A 22,883-nucleotide genomic window follows, 5' to 3' on the forward strand; every position below is an offset into this window, starting at 1 on the left:
ACTTATTCTGAATCTGTCCTTCTTTCTCCCTCTACAAGGTGGTGGCCGAACAACTCAGACTGTACAGAAAATAAGTAGGAAAATTTTATGACAGCAGTTCTCAACTAGATGGTATCTGAGAAGGTGTCATGGAAATTGTGCATTTTGCAAATGGTCAAGTTTCTCAGTTTTAAGTGCAGCATCAATTTGGATGTGGTTGCACTATCTGGTGATGACTATTAATACCAAAATTTCTATGGTATGTGTGTGGGGGTTTAGGGGGAGGTGTGGAGAAGAACTGAGGCCAAAGGTCTTTGGGGCTGAACCAGTTCCAAGGTTCTTTTGTAGTCCATATAGGGCAGCCATGTCACTCAGCTCTCTGAAAAAGATTTTACTGGTGTTGATGGGTATTTTGATAGATTTGAACTGAAGAGTAAAGATTCCACAACTATGCCAATAACTTAATAGTTTATTAGTCAGTCAACAATATTACAAATATTTAAAAATTACTTAATATAAATAGTTGGCAGCAAACTATTCCATTACAGAGTTAAATTACCAGTACAACAGACAGACTGGAGATTTAGACACCTGGAAGATAACAATAAAATAAACTAAAATATTTTAACAAAAAAATTTAAGCTGAAGGCGTTTACCTAGTGTCCATAAAAGCATGGGTTCTCTTTTTATTTAGAAAAAAATAAAAAACGGCTTTAACACCTCATTAGGAATATAAAATAAAATCAACTGAAAATATTAATTTGCATATCAAAGAACCATTTATAATTACAATCCAAACACTCCATAAACCACTTGTGCGATTCTATACAGAAACTGGGAATTAGAAACTAGTTGCTTTAATATTACAAAGATTTCAGCTCCAAAAATAATTCAACATAAAATAAACTTTAGCAATTAGTGTCATAAAATTATATATTTCCACATAAAAATACAAAATAATATTAATGACAAGAATATGAAAAATTATTCCAAGTATATTTTACTACTATTAAAATAAAATAAAACCCAAAAAAACAAAATAGAAATATGCATGAAAAAAGTCTCTCCTTTTGTTAGCAAAACACTATCCAAAATAACTACAATCATTTACATCAGTACAAAGATTTCTGGATTTAAAAAATAGTTGCAATGACAAAAGGGGTATCTTTTCTGACAGTAAAAAATGACACTGTGGATAAAATCTGCAAAATATGCAATGAAAAAAATAAATTTGCATTAAAAAGGTTTACACTGTTATTTTTTTTTATACAAACATTAGAAACAGTATTGCACATCACAACACAGAATCGAGGTTAGTCAGCCTTCCAAAATGTGTTATATTCAAGTTTTGTAGCATCTTTGAGGAGGGGCTCTGTGCAGCCAGATGCAACAGGGGTAAAATGTCAAGTGTCTTCCATACACAAATATATAAATGTTAAATGTCTCCTTCTTAACAAAAAGTGTGGATTTTTAAAGTTTTTTTTTTCCTCCACAGTCATACTTTTGGGCAGCAATATGAACATTTAGGGAACACAAGTGAAGAAGCTTTGAAAATACAAAAATACAATCAAAATTAATAATTTTCTACAAAAATAGTAAAATAAATATGATCTGTAAATTAAAAAAAAAAAAAACTCCAATACAGTGTTTAACAGAAAATAAGAATGCAGTACGTAAAACGAAAAAAAAAAAAAAAAAGAGGTAGGGGTGAGGTGGGGAGCAGTAAAAGATTAGACTAACAAGCTTTAATTGTAACAGAAATGAAGGTAAAACAAACCATACATTTCTGTCATTTTCACCCATGGTGAAAAGGGTGTTCTATTACATTTCCCTTCATTTTCAATATTTATTTCTGTTTAAGAAGGGAAACTGATTTCCAACATCTCCAATTATTTTCATCATATAATTTATTTTAGTGTTCATTATTTAATACACAAAAAGGCTCTTCAATTTTAAACATTAAGCAGAAATTATGAAAATAAAGTTAAAAAATCTGCGAAATTAAATATCTAAATAATTAACATTGCAAAACTACTGATTTCTTTTCTAAATTCCAAAAATTGAGGTATAGCAAAGGAGATGTCATCAGTCAAAAAAAGTGTGCCATAAAATAGCTGACTGTTGGAAAAAATCTCTCACAGAGATATAAAAATAGTGCATAACAAATGTCAAATGGATCAAGGTTGGCAGGGTTAAGGTTAGAAAAGAATACTCCAAAAATCTGGAGGATCATGGTTAAGTAACAAATAGGGAACATTGACAAATAAATTAGTAAAAAGCTCTTCTGAAAACAGCATCAACTTTAAACATTAAAAACTTGAACCACAACCACAATAAAACAGCAGAGTTAGACATGAACCACATATTTTTACAGTACAAAAAAGCACACCATAGACAACCAATATTAAGATCAACACTTTGCTCACATGAAGGATTGTCCCAAGGGGCTGCAATAAGGCAACACCCTTGTAATTTTCTCTCTTTAGAGTCAAGAATCTTATTTCAGCATTTTAAAAAACATCTACCATTGTTGGATGCTTTGCTTAGATCGCAGAGTAACTCTTACATTAAAATATAGGGGCTAGTTGCATTAAAAATGCTCTAAAGAGAAAAAATATCACTAATGATATTCTAATAGTGTTCAGTACCAAGAGAAACTAACTATTGCATGTTTCCATGCCACTTTCTCAAAAAAACTGCAAGCAAAGTCATTACCAAAATTCCTTCATCAAAATTTAAAAAAAGCAATTTTTAACCATTAAGAACAACAATTTCCATGCAACAGTGACCCCAGTTTAGACAGAAGACCCCAATATACATAGGTCAAACACATAAGCAAGTTTAAGCCAGATTTCACCATTATCTTTAAGGTTAAATTGAATTTTATGCAACTAGCCATCTGTATATTTCCCCATCTCCATTTTGACTTTACTTAGGTTTATTATAGTTTTGCATTCTTTGATAAAGTTCCTTTGTTTAAATATGGGCTTCCTGTGGGCCTTACATTTGGTGACCGGTTAGCAGTGTGCTGGCCATCTTTGGTTTATAAAGGATGTCTTAACCATGAACTATCAAAGGGGCTAAAATCAACTTTCTTTAAAATTCTAGTATTGTTCTTTTACTCAATCTTTTATCTATACTATATCACTGCACATGAATTAGAACCGCACATCACAAAATTGCACAGGGATTACAAATATTACATCCAGTCTGCATAAAATCGAATTCCACTACCGACCAGATCACAAAATGGCTGCACTCTCTAATCTAAAACTAATTTGCATATTGTACACATGTAGGACATTGTTTTTTAACTTGAAGTCACAATAATGCATGCAAGTTTGCTTTTTTTAAACAAATTTTATAATTTGTTCATGCTACCTAGTTCAAGAGAGCTTTTTTGAACATTTGCAATACCTCACCTCTTGTTAATAATTCTAGTGCATGCATATGGTGTATACAGGTAAGTAAACATGCATTTTTTTTTTCACATTCTAAAACTATGGCAGTTTAGGCCATATTGTGCTGCCTGCATTTTATCTGCAATGCAGTGTGTCTCTAACGTTTTCAATCCCGTATTAATAGGTGGCATTTACACATAACACCTATATAGCAGCAAAGCTAATACAGCTTGTGATTAAAAATGTTTAAAAATAGCTAATAAATCAGATTATCTTGAGGTATTATTTCTTGCAAGTCAAAATGGAGAGCAAAAAAACAACCCTAATTTTTTAGTTTATGTATACACTGAAAATAGCAACAATAAAAATAAGCCTTTGTAGCAGACATATTCCATCTTCACTATTATTTTGCTACCTTTGGTAAATTACTGGGGCAGATCTTAAAGTTAAAAACCCACGTTTAGAAATAAGTGCACGCTTCACCCACTATATAGCAGCAGACTGTTTGCCCCTACGCAAAACATTCTCATATCTAACTTTAACTTTACATATAAAAATAACTTGGAGAAAATACAAAAGAACATTTTATTTTAACATGAAAATATCACAAAAATTAGTAAGCCTGAGATGTAGGGTTTTGGTGAAAAACAAGAGGCTTGTAGTGTTTTGGCTGCTGATAAAGATGCATGTATTGATAGCTGGGGTGAAAGCAGAAGAATGCACTTATTTCTTCTGCATGTCAGTATCTTCAGACACAGTAAGCCACATGCACCCTTTCTTTCCTTGTTGAACAGAGGCCGGTCAGCTGTTCTTAGTTCCAGCGGAAGTGGATCTGACGTGGGCGATCAGCGCCTTCCTTTACCAATGGCTTATGGAACTCACGTCCTGCACGGGAGTGGATATTTGCCCAACAAAACTCACAGTAATACTGCAGGCAAGTGACATTGGCACAAAAAAAGGGAGCAAACTTGCCGCCACAGCGTGCGCCCTGGCACTCATCACACATCTGGTCATCCAGCACATATGGCTTCACCTCCACCTAGAAAGAGAGGGAAGACAAGTCCCGTCAAGTCACCTCAGATGCTGCTTTAGCATTGATTTAAGAGGTTCATGCAGTGTTCTAGAGAGGTGGAGCGGCACTCAATGCTGAAGGGAGGAGGCAGTTTCCTAGGGCGATAGCTTCCCATGGTGGTTTAATCACAAAGTCATGACTGACTCTTGAGATCCCATAGACTGTAGCCTGCCAGGCTCCTCTGTCCACGGGATTCTCCAGGCAAGAATACTGGAGTAGGTTGCCATTTCCTTCTCCAGAGTATCTTCCTGACCCAGGAATCGAACCCAGGTCTCCTGCATTGCAGGAAGAGTTTTTACCAACTGAACTATGAGGGAAGCCCAGCTTTACCACCTTGTAGGTTAAACAAAGTACATCATTTTGTTCTTGTAGTAATCTTTTTATACGTCTTAGGTTCATAATTGACCATGTGATTCAATAAGCACTTAGTGTGGTAATTTTATTGTATTTTGATATATTTCTTCTGAGAACTATTAACTGCATACTGTTTACATAACTTTACTCCCCAAAGACAAAAAATAATTTATAAAAACTATAAAATCCTAATTGATTCACAAAACATTCCACCCTCACCTTTTTTGAAGTTGACATCTTTAAAACGCCTGTGTGTTGATCTTTTCAGAGATGAGGGTAACTGTGAGTCAAAATGAGCAGGGCATGTAAGACAAATGCACTTGCACCTTTGTTCTCTCTTCCCAGCCCCACCGGTGGGATGGAAAACCGTAACAGCCCCTGGTCCTGGCAATGCTGCTCTCCTGCAGGTGAGCTGAAGCCCTGCTCAAAAATTACTGGTGCCAACAAACCAGAGCTGTGGATGACTCTATGAAGGGCATGTCCAGACTTCTGAGAACTAGTAACACAGAAGTCAAAGTCCCACTGTGAAAGCATGACTCAGGAGAAGGTCTCACTTAAGTCAGCTCTTGATGCTAAACCTCTCGACCTCAGTTTCCGTACCTGTGAGATGAGAAAGGCACTAGACCCTGCTTCCTAGAGTGGTGAGGATTAGATGATGCAAGCAGAAGCATGTAAGACAGTGCTTGGTACCTGGTAAATACTCTGTAAATTAGCACTGGCCACTATTAGCTGCAATGGCCTTACTTTCTGGCTTATGAGAACTTTATGAATGACAGGTTACTGCTTTTATCTGACTGAATAGTGCCAAGCAGTCTAAGATCTTTGCATTTCCTGAGAGGAGAGAAAATTGAGTGTTTAAATGGCTTAGTTTGCCCAACGTAAAAAAAAATAATGACCTGATTCTATTTTGAGTGTATTCTACTGAAATACTTGCATGTGTATAGAAAATAAATATATAAGGGTATTTTTTCAGCATTATTTTGAACAAAAACAATAACAAGAAACTGGAAACCACCTAGTTGACTGATGAAAAGAACTATAAAACATTTGATAGAAAAGTAATGAAATAACATTTTTGTTTGTATTTGTATTGTGTTGGTCAAAAAGTACATTTTCAGTACGATCTTATGAAAAACCCAAAGGAATTTTTTGGTCAACCTAATATTTTATGGTTAGGGTTAGGAAAAACATGAAAAAAAAAGTGAAAGTTAGTTGTTCAGTCATGTCCAACTCTCTGTGACCCCATGAACTGTGGCCCACCAGGCCCTTCTGTTCATGGAATTCCCCAGGCAAGAATACTGGAGCGGGTTGCCATTCCCTTCTCCAGGGGATCCTCCCAACCCAGGGATCGAACCCAGGTCTCCTGCACTGCAGGCAGATTCTTTACCGTTTGAGCCACTAGACTGTATATTTTATATATATTGGACACTTTGCTTTCCTGAACTGTCTATATTTTTTGCATATTTTCCTGCTGGTGTTTTCTTTTTTAAAACTAACTTATAAGTCCTTTTTGCCAGTTAAGGATTTTTAATCTTTCTTTCCATTGGCTTTTGATTTTTAAAATGATCTTTGACACAAATTCTAAAATTCGTATGCTCCATCTTGGTCTCCTACCTTTTTCCTTTACAGATTCTACCTTGATCGGCAGGCTATTATTTTTGGCTCATTACCTCATTTTAACTATAACTAAGGAAGCGCATTACTGTAACCAAAGAAGAGGTCAAGGCGTCATCGGAACTCGGGTCTCACTTCACTGGAGGGTAAACTGTGAGCGAGAGGACCGCCTGCATTTGCTCAGTGGTCAGTACTATCTGGCAGCACATATAACACAAAGCTGAAACTACAGAAATGATTTCAATTATCTGTATTTTTAAATTCTAGATGTTATTTTATACAGCTGATCTGGCGAACTACAGTCCATGGGGTCACAACAAATTGGATTAAGTAAGACTCAGTGAGTGAATGACAAACAACCAATCTACTTAATTTAAAACCTACAAAGATGAAAAAATGGATTTCAAATCTATGATTTTATAATATAATCAAAACCTATTTGTGATTCATAATCTCTATCAATGCTTGAATGTGTGAAAGGGAGTTTCAATGATTCTTCATGCTTTTTGTTTCTTCATTAGAATGTCTTCCCTTTTCCACTACAGAAGAACTGTGACACACCATCACCTAGATTCATAACTAACAAAATAACTAATAATTAGCCAATCTGAAGTATCACACAATTCATTTCAGTAACTACCAGAAGCCAGAGTGAATTATACTACCCATTGAATAAAATATAATAAATAAAAATGATTTATACATTTGTGGTGACTGTTCTTCACAGCTATTGGGAAGATGAAACTAAATTTCAAAGTACTCATGAGCCTAAAAATGCATTGAATAAACAATTTTAATTCCCTCCAAATAAATATACTATCTTTGTATTTCAGATAAATTTAAATGTAATCTGCTTTTATGGTTCAATTAGTGAGATGAAAGGTATAAAGATTAGTAATTCAATTTTTTTGTATAATGACTTATAAAATATTTAAGGCTCAAATCCTTTCCAATAAAGTTGAAGGCATATCATACCTTAGTAGCACATATTTTTAAAAAGCAAACATTTCTCTCAGTAGTTCAAGGCCTTTTTAAGAAGCGTTTCTCAATTCACTTGCTTTGCATCGAGGTTTCTCTTTAAGAATCAATACTCTGCCCGAAGTAATTTTGTTCGACAACATCATTTTGGAAGCAAAGAATGAGGTACGACAGCACAGTAATTGTTTTCCTGCTTCTGTGTATGAAACCCTCTCACTTGTCTGAAAAAGCAAGTGAGATCAGCTGAGACCAGCTTGGTGGTCTAAAGCACAGCTGACTAGAGGAGTGGCATAAAGCACGGCTGAGCCTCAGAATCACCCAGAGGCTTTACACATCACTCCTGCCCTGGGTGCATTCCAGACAGCTACCACAGAACCTCCGAGGGCTGGGACCCAGACGTCGAGGCTGTCCTCATTCCCAGGCAACTTTACTGTGCAGTGCAGGTTGAAAACCAATGGATGAGAGGGACTCTAAGGTTCAAATCAGTTAAGAAAAATTTTCATAGCATGTCTAGATAAAAGCAGAGCTCCGTTTCTTAGATACTTACTTATTTTCTTTCTTTTTTGGGGGCAATATTTTAAGTAACAATGGCAAACAAGCATGCCACTTTGTACATGTGAACTAAACTGATGCTGTACTTTGCTCCTAAACGGCATGGCTTCATAATTAAATTGTGACTACTCCTAGAGTCTATGGTCTAGTCAACAGGTATTAATTAACCAGCTCCTCTGCCCCTAAAATAGTCTTTCAATTTGCAAACAGCCCCAGAGAATAAGCTTCAAGAAACTTACACTGGGAAAACAAGAACCCACTCAAGTTATATCTACTGTAATGGATATAAGAAAGTTAATTTACCACATGTTTTTAGTATATCTCATCTGTACTACAAATGTAAACATTTGTACTTCCTGATTATTCAGGAAGTACCCACAATTTTATAGCATGAAATAGATTTGAAAATAATCAATTGAGTTTTGTTCACTTCTTCTTCCTATTTTAAATGGTTGGTAATAAGTATTAGAAATTATTCAGTAGGGGGGCTTTCATTTATAATCCATAGGATGTCCTGAAAATTTTTACTATGATGACCTAGCACTGCTACTAGACAGTAAATGTTTTAAAGTTTAGAGCAATCACCTGTGTATTTAGTTTATCTGTATATTTGGCTTATTTAGATATTTACATTTGTTATTGCATATATTTAGGGAAATATACACAATGGGTTTTACTTTAGATTTTATGAAAAATGAAAAGTAAGTAACATTTAACACTAGTGCCTATCTCTGTTCTGAGTGCTTCTACAGATGTGAATTCATTTATTCCTCAAAATAACTGTGAAAGAGATACTATTATTGTTTTCCATCTTGTGCGTGAAAAATAAGAGGTGTGAAGAAGGTTCATTTGCCCAGGGTTACTGAGCACAGGGTGGAAATGGGATCCCAGGGAGCCTGGCCCCAGAGTACAAGCTCTGCCTCCACAGTTAGAAAGATATTAAGACATCTTGTTGGCTGATATATTTTCTGAAATGGCTTTAAAATGATATTTAAATTCTGTATATCATACCTAAAGTTTAATGTCTGGTCAAGAATTTCACAATTCAGGGATCTTTTGATATAATACTCTTTAACAGCTAAAGGAGTATAAAAATAAGCACTCAGTTTCTGAATTGCATTATTAACTTTGTAGGAGAGCAAGCTTTGGAAAGTGTGAAAGTGCAAGTGTTGGTTACTTAGTTGTGTCCGACTCTTTGTGACCCTATGAACTGTAGCTGCAGGCTCCTCTGTCCATGGAAATCTCCAGGCAAGAATACTGGAGTGGGTTGCCATTACCTTCTCCAAGTGATCTTCCTGACCCAGGGATCGAACCCAGGTCTCCTGCACTGCAGGCAGATTCTTTACCATCTAAGTTACCAGGGAAGCCCAGTAAGCTCTGGATCAGCAGTTTATTACAGGACTTGAATGATTTTCCAATATGCAACTTACACGTTTATCAATATCACCGTGCTGAAGCTGAACGAACCGAGCACTGATGGCAGCAATGTAGCTCTGCTGATTGGAGAAAGCAACTCGACCAGCACCTTTTGGATATTTCAGCTCTGGATCTGTATCAATCCCTGCATAACACACTCCACCATACAGCCGGTCCATGATCATAGCAAGCTCCACTGGAAAACGAAAAGAAGTGCACATCAAATGGGAGAGAACACAGTGAATCAACAGTTAAAGTATGTTTTTAAGTGAAAGTCAATAGGATAATGCTCTCTTCTAGACCCAGTCCTCTGTCTTGTACACGGGAGCCCATCCGCTCTCGCCACAGAAGTGTGTAGCACTCAGCTGTCCACTGGACCAGTCACGCTGGTATCTAACAGACACTGCAGCACACACTGTGTTCTACATGGTGTTCTTGGCCTTTCGCCATCTGTCTAAGCATGCCCCAGTGTGTTTTCACTGACTCATTACTGATTTATGGAAAATATGGAAAAGATGAAGCTGCCAACTCAAGAAGCTTGGCTTCATCCTTCTTGTTTTTATCTGTTTCCCATGGTGCATGCAATCCCATGAACTTGATTTTCAGACATTATCTAGAATCCAACCACTCTCCCTCCATGACTAACATCCTGTTTCAAGGTATCGTTATTTTTTATCAGATCATGGCAATAGCTTTATCACTTCATTTCTGATCCGTGCTCCTCCCACTCCCCAGTTTATTTTCGAAACAGCACCAAGAGTGATTCTCTTGAAGATATAGCAGATACCAATGGTTTAACTGTAATTTCTGCTTTGGAACTCTTAATGGAGGCACAAACTAGTCTTCAAAACCACAATCTTCTTCCAACCTACTCCAGTGTTCTTGATCTTCTCGGTAATAGTACCATTGTCCACCTAGTAGCTTAAGACTGAAAACTGAGATTAAGCCTCTGTGTCTACCTCATAAATACCTGTAACACTCCTTGTTCACTTGGCTCTTCTACCACCACCACCACTAATTCAAGCCACTGCTAACTGTCTCCTGGACTGTAATAACAGGCTCCTGAATTGGTCCACCTATATCTACTCTCAACTCGACTCTCCCCTCCACAAGTCATCAGCTAAACTAGTCTTTCAAAAACGCAAATATGATATGTCTCTCACCTTTACTTAAAAACTCTTCATTTCCCACTACTCTGAGGATAAATATCAAATTAGCTGTTAAGACTTTTATGATCGGACTGCTTTTACTTTTTCAGTGTCTTCTGTCTCTCCTTTCATTCCTTATACCCCAGGTGGTGACTCTGGGCTCCCCTCAGTCCCTCTGATGCACTCGGCCTCACTCCACCAAACATCTTTGAGTATGCTGACCCCTTTGTCTGAAACACACTCCACACAGTCTCCTTCTGTTCGATCTTCATATGTCAGCTCAAATACAAGTAGTTTGAAAATATTAGGCCACATCACATGTCCTTGCTTTATGCCATTCTGTTTCCTGCAGTGCGTCTCTGTAGCAGGTACACCTATTAAGTATTTACACATGTGAACAGTCCTTTAACATGCACCTCCCATGCTGGAAGAGGGTGTTCTCAGTGATGCGAAGAGCTAACACACTTCACAAGGGTGCACACTATCATAAGACCTGCTTGTACTGTGGGCATTTATGTCTATAATTATGTACCATATGACATCTTCTGGTAGATCTCTGGATTCTGATGCCTGATGAACAGAAGTTTATCATTAAATTATCTAAAGTGTCTTTCAGATATCAGAATCAACTTGCATCAAATAAACAGACCCCAAATTCTCACATCTTGGAGAGTTACACTTAAGCGGACTTAAGGGCCTGAGTGGATTCTCCTTATAGAGTCTATCTGGAGTTAACTATACATATTGATAGATGGTTGTATTATTCTCCAGTTCCTTAATGGTCTCAAGAGCAGTTTTTAGAATTTGTCTCAATTCTGCAGCAGCAGCTGTTGGCGGAGAATCTGCCCTTCGCTGATCCAGTGGTGACATGTACACACCAATGTTTACTGAATCAATTCATGTTTAAATGATTTTTGTAAAGAAACAAAATTTGTTCACATTCTACTTACCAGCCCGTAATGGCCTAGGAACACCTCCAACAAAAATTGTTTTTCGAGGATCCAAAGGCTGAGAACCATCCATCACAAAATCACTATCACTCAAATTCCAAGGACGGATCTGAACCTGTGAAGAAGATGACATTACCGTCTAAGGTCTCGCTTCTTTAATAGCTGATGAGCTTTCTGCCAATTGTGGTGCTTTCATAATTCAGAATTTTGGATAGATGGTTTTGGAAACAAATTGTTAATATTTTAATCTAGATACTGTAAGTTATATGAACTTTTAAAAACTGAACTCTTAACGCAGTAGTTTTTTCACTAATAATCATTTCAAAACAGTTTTTGGAAAACTTTCATCTGTAGCTTCAAGTTCGAGTAGCATTTACTTACAGGTTTGTCCTTGATGGTTGGGCTGGAAACACACAGATAGAGTTTTCCATCCTCTTCAATACAAGCATCAATCAGTGCCTGAACAGAGCTCTCTTCTTGAAAGAGAAGGAATGCATAGCCTATAACAGCCATGAAAATGAGGCAGTAAGTCAAGGTCAGTGATTTCATCCCAAACTTCAGTACTGTTTAGAAAACACATGACTTTGAAGTAGATAAAAAATGAACTATCAAATAGGACTACAATCATCATGTTTCTATTGGAGAACACAACATCCTATAGAATATACACAATACAAATACTCAGTAAATTAGCTACTTTGTATAGAGCATTTAGTATCTGATACTGTACTAAGAGCTTCACATAAATATTTGATTTTCAGGGTAAATCTATCAAACTTTATTCCCAATTTACAGAAAAAAAGAAAAAGAAAAACAAAACAAACCCTGAGGTGTCAAGTGGTTGAATTACTTGCCCAAAGTCAGTCACATAAGCAAGCAGTTGGCTGATTAATTTCAAACCTAGGTCTGCTCTAAGGTCTCCCGTGATACTGTCTCCTTGAAGAATTTGGCTGGATTAACCAGCTGAGCCCAGCAGAAGCTACAATTTTCTTCATGTGCCCTCAGGGAAAGACAAATTCTAGAGCATACTTTTGGGCAGGTGGAAGGAGCACATGTGGAAAGGCCCTGGAATTCCTGTAAGTAGAGGAAAATTCCACAGTCAACCTGACCACTTCCAAATGATACTAAGAAAACTCCCTTAGGGAGGCTGGAATGAAACAGATTCCTTCAGGATGGGTCAGACTTTTAAATCAAGTCTCAAAGTGGCTGAGCAGCAGAACACTTTTTCCAAACAGTCTGGAGACTGGGTTTGCACTTTGGAGTCAAGTTCTTGCTTAGATTCCTATGCTTTTTTGGAAATATGCCCTTCCTCCTCTCCTTGTGACAACCAGTTGTCAAACTTTAATCAAATATTATGTATCCAGCAGGCAGAACAGACTTCATTATAAAAAGAAGGCATCAAAATTTACAAGTTTACTATTATGTGATTATTCCCAGTAGCAGATAACTGTAAGTGACCCCTTTCCCTTGACAAGATTTCTATGCAAACAAATTTAGAGCAATGAAATCTAGCCCCAGTATGAAAATGCCATCAAACAGGCCATCCATGTCTGTTCCATTAAACAACAGCAAGAGTGAGGGCATGTCTTACTAGAAGTCAAAAAAACAACATTGCCAATAATCACTTTTAGTGCCACAAAGATCTGATATGATACACAAAAGAAATACTTCATTTTAATAAATTTACTATATCTGATTGCACAAATAAGCAATCTAACCATTTCTATTTCTACACAAATAGAAACTTCCATATGTATGATTATGCAAGATCAGAAACATATCTTAGACTTTTATAATTGCTAGAAATAACTTAAGTAGGCTTGAAAAAATGATAAAATAAAGACTGGCTTTCTATATGTGAAGGCATTAATTTTGATACAAGCTATGGTTCTAAGAGCTATAACTGTTTTGTAATAATGGAGGGGTATAAGATCAATTTACTAAAATAGAATTTTAAATTGATTTTTTTATGTTATGTTTTATGATGCTAGTTTTTATATTAATATTTTAAATTGCAAAATAATTTTTATGATTATTAGGAAACATTTGTATCACAAAAATTAATTAAGCAATATGGCAGGTAAATTTTGATCTAGCTAAGGCAAGCCACTAAATATTAAAATAGTCTCGGCAAAAATACCACCTAACGTTCTTTAGAATTTATTAGTGCAAACTAATGTTTACATTCAATCCATGGAGTTGCAAACAGTCCCCCATGACTTAGCGAACAACAATGTTTACACAGGGTGAACCTTATTCACTTTAAAGGACAGGTGTGTATAAGTGTGGTTCAGCATTCAAGGGCTCAAGTCACTACCTCAATTACAAGGCAACTTCATCAACTGGATGTTTCTACACCAGTGTTTACCAAACCACGGAATGATGAATTCCAGCAATGACAAAAATGCATGAACATGAAAGCTTTAGGAACACTGGTCTTTGGCAACAGGTACAATCAACTATAACTGTACCAAATACTATGATTTGCCACTGCTGACTTTTTTTCTTGTTTTCGGTTTGAGAAAATAACCATCACAAAACTACAATAACAATGCGATAGCAACAATGACAACAACTCTTCTGTTTCATGAAATCAGTGTCAACCTACTTCACTAGGCTTAAATCCACCCCTTTATCTGAACAAGAAGTTCATGCAGAAAATGTGTGTGTGTCTTGATAGAAACTAATTCCAGTACCTTTCTAAACTTGTACTTCAATTCCTGCCTGTAACTCTACTGAACAACTTTTTAATCTATATAAATTGCATAGTCTCCTTTAGATTTAGTTCAAATTTTAACAGTGAAGCTTTCTTATACCTACTTCAGGTCAAAGGATAAACCATCCTACAGTATTTCTAGTTGTTTATATTCCTTATCAGGCAACTTTCAACCCATGAATTACTGAGGATACAAAGGTGAGTAAAGACACAGTCTGACAGATTACTGGAAAAATTTGACATTAATAGGTTCTGACATTAATAGACATAACTCTAGCTGTGTTGTGGGAGAAACACTGGGGATATCCAGAGATGTGGACAGACTAAGTCACATGTCTGACATAGTCCAGACAAAGGATGATGGTGATTTAGGCAGAAACACCCAGAACTAACAGGCATTTTTATTGAACATTTGGTAAAATAAACTATAAAAGACAGGGTCGTAACACTGTGAACAACAGATTAAAACCAAGCTAAGAAAGGAACACCTACATCAATACGAAGCTAGCTTTCTCTTTAAACCAAGGATGCAAGACCTCCAGGTCCAGCAAAGTCCAAAATCATGCGAAAATTTAGAGTACATGGAGAGAGGTCCATAGCTAGAAGTAGATTCTAAAAGCTGCCTGAGATCCCGGCTCGAAGGATTCCATAAGATTATTTTTTCCCTTTTTTTCCTGGTAATCTCTAGAATTTTATTTTATTTTTTTCATTTATTTTTATTAGTTGAAGGCTAATTACTTTACAGTATTGTAGTGGTTTTTGCCATACATTGACATGAATCAGCCATGGATTTACATGTGTTCCCCATCCTGAACCTCCCTCCCACCTCCCTCCCCATCCCATCCCTCTGGGTCATCCCAGTGCACCAGCCCTGAGCACTTGTCTCATGCATCCAACCTGGACTGGCAATCTGTTTCTGACAGAATAGCATTGAAACATGTATATTATCAAGGATTCCATAAGATTTAAAGGTTCAGTTCAGTTCAGTCGCTCAGTTGTGTCCAATTCTTTGCAACCCCATGGACTGCAGCATGCCAGGCCTCCCTGTCCATCACTAACTCCCGGAGTTTAGGGTGTATATATATATATATATATATATATATATATATATATACACATCTTATATACATATATATATATAAATCACATATATAAAAATCACTGCATTATTCCATTTCTCTAAAAAACGACATCAACCACTCATGGGAGTTCTGTAATTCTCAATAATAAAAGTAGAGATGGCCTGAACAATTGATCACCAGAAACCCTGAGCTGGTTTTTGGATGCCAATAACTCTGACGTGTTTCCTTTCCCAGAGTCAAAATCAGCTTATTCAATAGATGTACTGGAATCTTTTCCCAGGCTTGAAAAAATCCACTCAGCCATGAGAATAATGGTGTACTTTTTCATTTCTAAAATTACATTTGAATGATATTCAAAGTAAAGTCTTTCAATCTCCTCCTTTCTTTTATTCACCTACAAGGATCTGCCATGACTGGCTGGATTCAGGCTAAATTCTCTCCCCCTGATCACTCCAGGCAGGTGATTCGTCCTCTGCCCACTGATGGTGGCATCACTTTGCTCAAAGGAATGTTAGATCCATCTGTGACGCCTCTTCTCTGGATCAGTCACCACAGTATCCTAGCACTATGTAACTCTGCACACCTTATCTCTTTATGTAACTGAGTTTTTCCTGACCATTCATTTTCTTCTCTATCTAAATTTACCAACAGAGCATATACTGATCTCTTGTCATCTCTGGAACACTTAAGGACATCTTGCAATACTTAAAATATTCATGGGTTTATATTTTATTCTCACTTCATACATTTAACAACCTCAGATATGCAGATGACACCACCCTTATGACAGAAAGTGAAGAAGAACTAAAGAGCCTCTTGATGAAAATGAAAGAGGAGGTGAGAAAGTTGGGTTAAATCTCAACATTCAGGAAACTAAAAGCATGGCATCTGGTCCCATCACTTCATGGCAAACATATGGAGAAACAATGGAAACAGTGGCTGACTTTATTTTGGGGGCTCCAAAATCACTGCAGATGGTGACTGCAGCCATGAAAGTAAAAGACGCTTACTCCTTGGAAGGAAAGTTATGACCAACCTAGATAGCATATTAAAAAGCAGACAGACTACTTTGCCAACAAAGGTCCATCTGGTCAAGGCTATGGTTTTTCTAGTGGTCATGTATGGATGTGAGAATTGGACTACAAAGAAAGCTGAGCACCGAAGAACTGGTGCTTTTGAACTGTGGTGTTGGAGAAGACTCTTGAGTCCCTTGGACTGCAAGGAGATCCAACCAGTACATCCTAAAGGAAATCAGTCCTGGGTGTTCATTAGAAGGACTGATGTTGAAGCTGAAACTCCAATACTTTGGCCACCTGATGCAAAGAGCTGACTCATTTGAAAAGACCCTGATGCTGGGCAAGATTGAAGGCAGGAGGAGAAGGGGACAACAGAGGATGAGATGGTTGGATGGCATCATCGACTTGATGGACATGGGTTTGGGTGGACTCCGGGAGTTGGTGATGGACAGGGAGGCCTGGCGTGCTACAGTTCATGGGGTCGCAAAGACTCGGACAGGTCTGAGCGACTGAATTGACACACTTCTTAATTTCACTGAGCAGAGAAATTTTTTTAAATGTCTGTGCCCAAGCTACTGAGAAGTACACCTTAGGCAGAAAAAAGACTCAAATATTTGTTGATACAAGTCTTTGAAAGCATTATCAAATCATTATAGAGAAGGCATAGCAAGTCTCTGATGATTCTTGACCAGCTTGAAGTGAAACTGAAATAGTTTTCAGAAACATTCTGCCTCACTCGATACATTGTTACCGACCTCTACAAATTACTCTATTAGCTTTTATACAAAGATGTACTTATATTCAATTCTAAAAGAAAACAGAGAGTAACTGATACTATTTCTTTGTGAAAGGGAAAGGGTCTTCCCCACTCAGTGATTGAACCTAGGTCTCCTGCATTGCAGGCAGATTCTTTACTGTCTGAGCTACTAGGGAAGACCAATTGTTTCTTCAGCTCTCATTTAACTTATTCCCTAGCAAAGAATAACAAAAAAAAAAAAAAAAAAAAAAACCCCTCTTACCTTTTGGTGGAAAATAGGACTTGCTTTCTGCTTTATGAGGCCAATCCACGACCAAAGGTCCAAATCTTCTGAAGCTAGCAGTTATTTCATCTTAAGAAAGTACAATAACATGCATTAGGAATTAATTTTAATGATTCATTCTAAAAAAATCCTGTATTTTACGTTATTTTAAAAGATTTAATATTTTAAAGTACCAAATAGCCTAAGATGGAGTTTGTGGACATTTGAATTATAACTGAAAAAACTCCCAAAATGTAGTAATATTTTCTCCATTATTGCATTGTAAATGAGTGGCAGATTTCCCACAGTCTCACAAGTATTAGTTTCAGTATTTTAAATTTATCTTGAATTATCTTTCTTTAGTTATTATAACACAGGATAATTTTTACACATACTTATTATTCTTTATAAAATCTGAATTTTCTGTTTATGTACTATTTCCATTCCTTGTTTAGGTTGTATAGTCTCTCTATTTCTAAAACTACATTTACACAAGTTGAATTTTTGATTCTTATACATTAAAGTTTTATGGTTGGTTACCTTTAATTCATTGTGTGTGGTGTGTGTGTGTGTGTGTGTGTGCACATGCACGCATGCATTACATCATATGGAAAGTTTTTATGTATGGTTATGTTACATACATACAAAAAGTTTGGTCATATGTGTTATAGTCATACAAAAAGTTTTAAATAAATACATAAAACAAAAAGTTTAATGTATTTAAACATGTTCTATATTTAAAAAAATAACAGATATGAACTACATGAAAATCTGATTTATAAAAAATGCTCATAGTAACAATAGGTAAAAGATAAAAAGTAAAGAAACAAACATATCCCCATTCACACTATATTTTAGGTTTTTTTCTTAGTATCACAAGTCATCATTTTACCTTCGTCAATGTCTGGAGGAAGACCACCAACAAAAACTTTTCGAGAGAAACGTTCTATTCGCTCTCCATTCTGATGAGCTGAATAACATGTGGGTGAATTTAAAACACCAACTTGATCATTATGCCCATCATCCAGCAAGCCATCATCTATTGGAAAGAGGGAAGAACGACCTAAAATATAAGAACAAATATAACCTGAATCTCAGATCTAAGAAAGTGATAAAAGTCAGGAATAAAAAGAGAAACAATAAATTAAAGGCTTAAAAATGAAAGTGGAAAAATAAAAAAGAAAGTGACATAGGTATCAAAAATTAAGGAACATTCAGATACCTTAAATGTTCAATTACTTGAATTCAAGAGAGACGTTGTCTGAAGGATGACTTAGAAACAAACATGGTCATATGACAACAATTATGTCATGGGCAAACAGTAGATCACTTCGAGTTTTTAACGGAAAATGGCAAGAATCTGCTATATAGGGATGGTTAGACTGGATATGTAATGGGAGAAACCTTTTAGAAATTGGTGGCAGAAAGAAACAACACAGACTAAACAGATAAGAAAACAAACAAACAAAAAAGACACTTGTGGACGACAGTAATGCAGGATGAAAGTGCCAAGTTGTACTTGCATATGAGATCTTGATGCATTGCATGTGCGTCAGCTACATGACAGGTGGACAGAGATTCTGCACATGTGCACAACAGGAGACGCTCCCCTCCAGGGCTTCGGTCCCAACCTGAGCCCACCCTTCAGGACACACCCTTGTACAGGAACAGAATATATAACCCTCTGCAGCAATCCTGATGCTGGATTCTGTGGGGTTCACAATAAATAAATAAGATGACCTAGTAAAACAGTCTCTAAAGTGCTTCAGAGGAAGTGTGCTGGAGGAAGGGAGTAACCTGGCTAATCAGCAGGCAGTTTCTTAAATACCCAAGTGAAACTGGACAGTAGCTGTGGTAAAAGGGGAAAACAGTAGTACTTGGGGAGTTAACAGAAGGTAGGCTAGTAGAATGGGGGGCTTCCCTGGGGGCTCAGATGGGAAAGCATCTGTCTGCGATGCACGAGACCTGGGTTCAATCCCCGGGTTGGGAAGATCCCCTGGAGAAGGAAATGGCAACCCACTCCAGTACTCTTGCCTGGAAAATCCCATGGACAGGGGAGCCTGGTAGGCTACAGTCCATGGGGTCGCATAGAGTCGGACATGACTGAGCAACTTCACTTCAGGCTAGTAGAATATTTGTAAGAAAATGGTTTTGAATAAATTTTTCAAGTGGAAGGAGAAACATAGGAGAGAGAAGGGAAAAATGAATTTATTTAAGAAATAAGAGTCATGTTGGCTGAAACATGTTGGAAAAAAGGAAAATAAAAGCTAGAAAAGCACCCTGGGCTAGACAGAACACTTAGCCTTGAATGCCAGGCTAAAGGACATATTTTATTTAGTCAGTAAAAAAACAAAAAGGAACAAACAAAAAACAACTGAATACAGGCATTCAAGCAAGATAATAACTTTTCCTATATTTTAGGAAGACTCCTCTTGGCAAATATGGTTAACATGGTGAGAAATGAGCCAATGAGAAGTCTTTCAAAAATTCAGGAAGGATGGAAAGCTGGAGGTACCTGAAGCAGTGAAAAGTAGATGGGAAATAAAACAACAACAAAAAAAGAATGGAAAGGAGGAATCAAAAGGTTTTAGAATATGAATGGTAAAAATCATTAACTAAATAAATATAAGGACAGTAAAGACCTGAAACTGGGACAGGAAAGGGAAATGTGTCCTAGACATGTGAAAGTTCAGAAGCTTCAATATCTGAGATGTTCAGAAATGTGAAGAAAGAAGAAGAGTCACATTTCTGAGACAGTAATCTGGGGTCAACTCACCAGTAAACTGGTGAGAGCTCAATGTTCTTTATAACATCACTGATAAGAACCCCAGTGAGAAATGATAAGGAGAGCACCTCAGGAAACTTACAAGGGAGAAATCAAAGAATAAAAAAAGCAATGAAGGAACTATGTGAGATGTTAAGATAATGATTTGAGAAAAATGACAATTTGAAGACATGCATGATCTTTGAATGTAGTAGCATTAGTAAAGCTGCAGGTAGAGCTTTGTGAAGTACAGACATCAAAGAAGTTTATTACAGAAAGAAAAAGAAAATAAGGATATAGGCAAGGTTTATTTTTCCCCAAGATGGAGTAAAGGATTTTTTTAAATGAGGAGAAAATGCATATAATCTGTAGTATGTCTTAGTATATACAAGTTATAAATATTCAACATAAAGTGTCATTAATGTGTTATCACCTTGAAAAGTATGGTACATAACGATGCAACTGATGTAACACAGACAATCTGAAATGTGATGGCCTGCACTGAACTGGGGTTGTTGGGCTGATGACGGGGTGACATGTCTGTGAGCTATAGATAGTGCGATGTTAGAAATAAGAATTTTAATTTTATAAGATCAAAAATAGGGGGAAAGATCATATTTGATAGAGGAAACAAATTATTCTGCATATTCAAATTCAATTTAACAAGATGTTCTGAAATATACCCATATTCACTGAGTAAGTCTATGAATATTTAACTTTCCCAATACCTTTGCTATCAGGAATAAGGACCATGAAAAACAAATGTTAATATTCCCCGTGATCAACAGAAAGAAAGCTATTCAAAATGAAACTATTTTCCTTAAAGAGAACCTCATCAAGAACCATCACAAGTAATACTAACTATGAATAACTAGTTCAACTTTCTAGGGTTGGACTTTAAATGAATAATTCTATATTTTAAGAAGGATAAGATGAGGTAAAGAGACAACATCGATATTTAGTTTTTGGCTAAAATGATAAATCCAAATTTTATACTTATTTCAGACATGCCAATACTTAAACAGAAATACTGAATGCAGTGATAAAGAAAATCACTATATAAGCAATATCAGAGAGGTGACCCAAAATGACTTAAAATTTTTCTCTTAACTATAATATTTTAAGTATACTCATTATATACTAATGAATTATTCTCCAGGCCAGAATACTGGAGTGGGTAGCCTTTCCCTTCTCCAGGGGATCTTCCCAACCCAGGGATCGAACCCAGGTCTCCTGCATTGCAGGCATATTCTTTACCAGCTGAGCCACAAGGTAAGCCCTATTCTGTATTACTAACTATAGAATTTTAACTATAGATACTGTCTAAAATAAATACTGCAGTTAATATAGTAACTATCAAAGATCTAAGTGTAATCTATGTCTAAAATCTATTAATCAAAAGTTCAGATGAACAAAAGATACAATGAAAAGGCTGGGAACATGTCATATACTGGCCATACTCATGATCATCTTTATTGCTGGGAAATCATGACCACTTTCCTTCTAGAAGCCATAAAAGCTCTAGAGTTAAATACTCATTTAAAAGAGGAGTTAACTAAACATACATCATCAACAAAAATACTGTTTTTCATCTTTCCAATTATCCTTCCCTGTAACCCAATTAACATGACTATAAAAGAAGAACCACTAAATAATTATGCCTTCCATGTACTTCAAAAATACTTTCTAAGAATGAATAAAAAAGAAAACTAAAATTACCAACACTAAGTATGAAAAAGCAGACATTAATCAACACAAAATGTATGGTTTTTAACAGACTGAGGAAATTCCCATCTATTCCTAGTTTCCTCAGAGGTTTTTTTAATCATGAATAGCTGCTGAATTTTATCAGATATGCTTACTATAACTGTGTTATTTCTATTGCATGCATATATGCACGGTATTTCTAATTCCTTCTGTTTATGTGGTGAATTATAGTAACTGATTTTCAAATGTCAATCTTACATTTCTGGGATAAATCCCACTTAATCATGATACATATTCCATTTCTATAAATTTCTGGATTCAGTGTATCAATATGTTCTTTAGAATTTCTACCTCTATTTCATGAGGGATACTGGTATATAGTTTTCTTATAATATTCTTGTCAGGTTTTAGTATCAGGGTTATAAAATAAGTTAGGAAAAGCTCTACTTACAAACACAAATGCAAGCAAATTAGCTTACACTAAGATATCTAAAATGTACAATAAAATTTTAAAAAGTAAATATGGTAGTTATAATAAATATTATAGACAGAAGCAATAAGAGATGAAAGAGCAAAATAGGACTATATAACGTTGGCCAATCACTGCCAGTGAAAGAGTGTGAGATGGCCTCCATGTTACCAGGCCTATTCAACAGGTCACCAGGATCTCCTTTCAAGATGAAAGCAACATAACAGAATGCATATTCCTGTAACAGGACTCAAAGTACACCACTTCCAAAACCAGGAAATCAGCAAAGATTTTGTAGTTAGAAAAACTGTAGCCACCACAAATATGAGCCTCATTTATGATGTTAATCATGATTTCATGATTCTCTGGGGCTTCCCAGGTGGCTCAGATGGTAAAGAATCTGCCTGCAAAGCAGAAGACCTGGGTTTGATTCCTGGGTCGGGAAGATCCCCTGGAGAAGGAGATGGCTTCCCACTCCAGTATTCTTGCCTGGAGAATTCCATGAACAGAGAAGTCTGGCAGGCTATAGTCCATGGGGTTGCAAAGAGTTGGACATGACTGAGCGACTAACACATACCCATACAATCATGGTTCAAATTACTCACTTTAAAGTATTTTAAAAAAATCATTAGAGAATGCATGGAAC

The 22,883-nt window shown here is 36.4% G+C and overlaps 1 protein-coding gene across 6 annotated transcripts in view; it reads right to left on the reverse strand.

The window, feature by feature from the left end:
* Positions 1-430: 430 nt before the first annotated feature.
* CPEB2 (cytoplasmic polyadenylation element binding protein 2) overlaps positions 431-22,883 on the reverse strand; it is a 72,601-nt gene continuing 50,148 nt past the window's right edge. For 5 of the 6 annotated variants that reach the window (XM_070458110.1, XM_070458109.1, XM_070458108.1 and 2 more), the window contains 6 exons: positions 18,190-18,360; positions 17,298-17,387; positions 11,846-11,964; positions 11,465-11,579; positions 9,381-9,562; positions 431-4,419 (listed from right to left, as the gene is read on the reverse strand). In XM_070458110.1, the coding sequence (XP_070314211.1) occupies positions 4,192-4,419; positions 9,381-9,562; positions 11,465-11,579; positions 11,846-11,964; positions 17,298-17,387; positions 18,190-18,360 (905 nt within the window). In that variant the 3' untranslated portion in view covers positions 431-4,191. Of the gene's footprint in view, positions 4,420-5,025; positions 5,087-9,380; positions 9,563-11,464; positions 11,580-11,845; positions 11,965-17,297; positions 17,388-18,189; positions 18,361-22,883 lie in introns of all 6 variants that reach the window. The other variant, XM_070458111.1, reaches the window with a different exon arrangement.

The sequence above is a fragment of the Odocoileus virginianus genome, chromosome 29 (assembly GCF_023699985.2).
Source record: "Odocoileus virginianus isolate 20LAN1187 ecotype Illinois chromosome 29, Ovbor_1.2, whole genome shotgun sequence".
NCBI classification, from domain to species: Eukaryota; Metazoa; Chordata; class Mammalia; order Artiodactyla; family Cervidae; genus Odocoileus; species Odocoileus virginianus.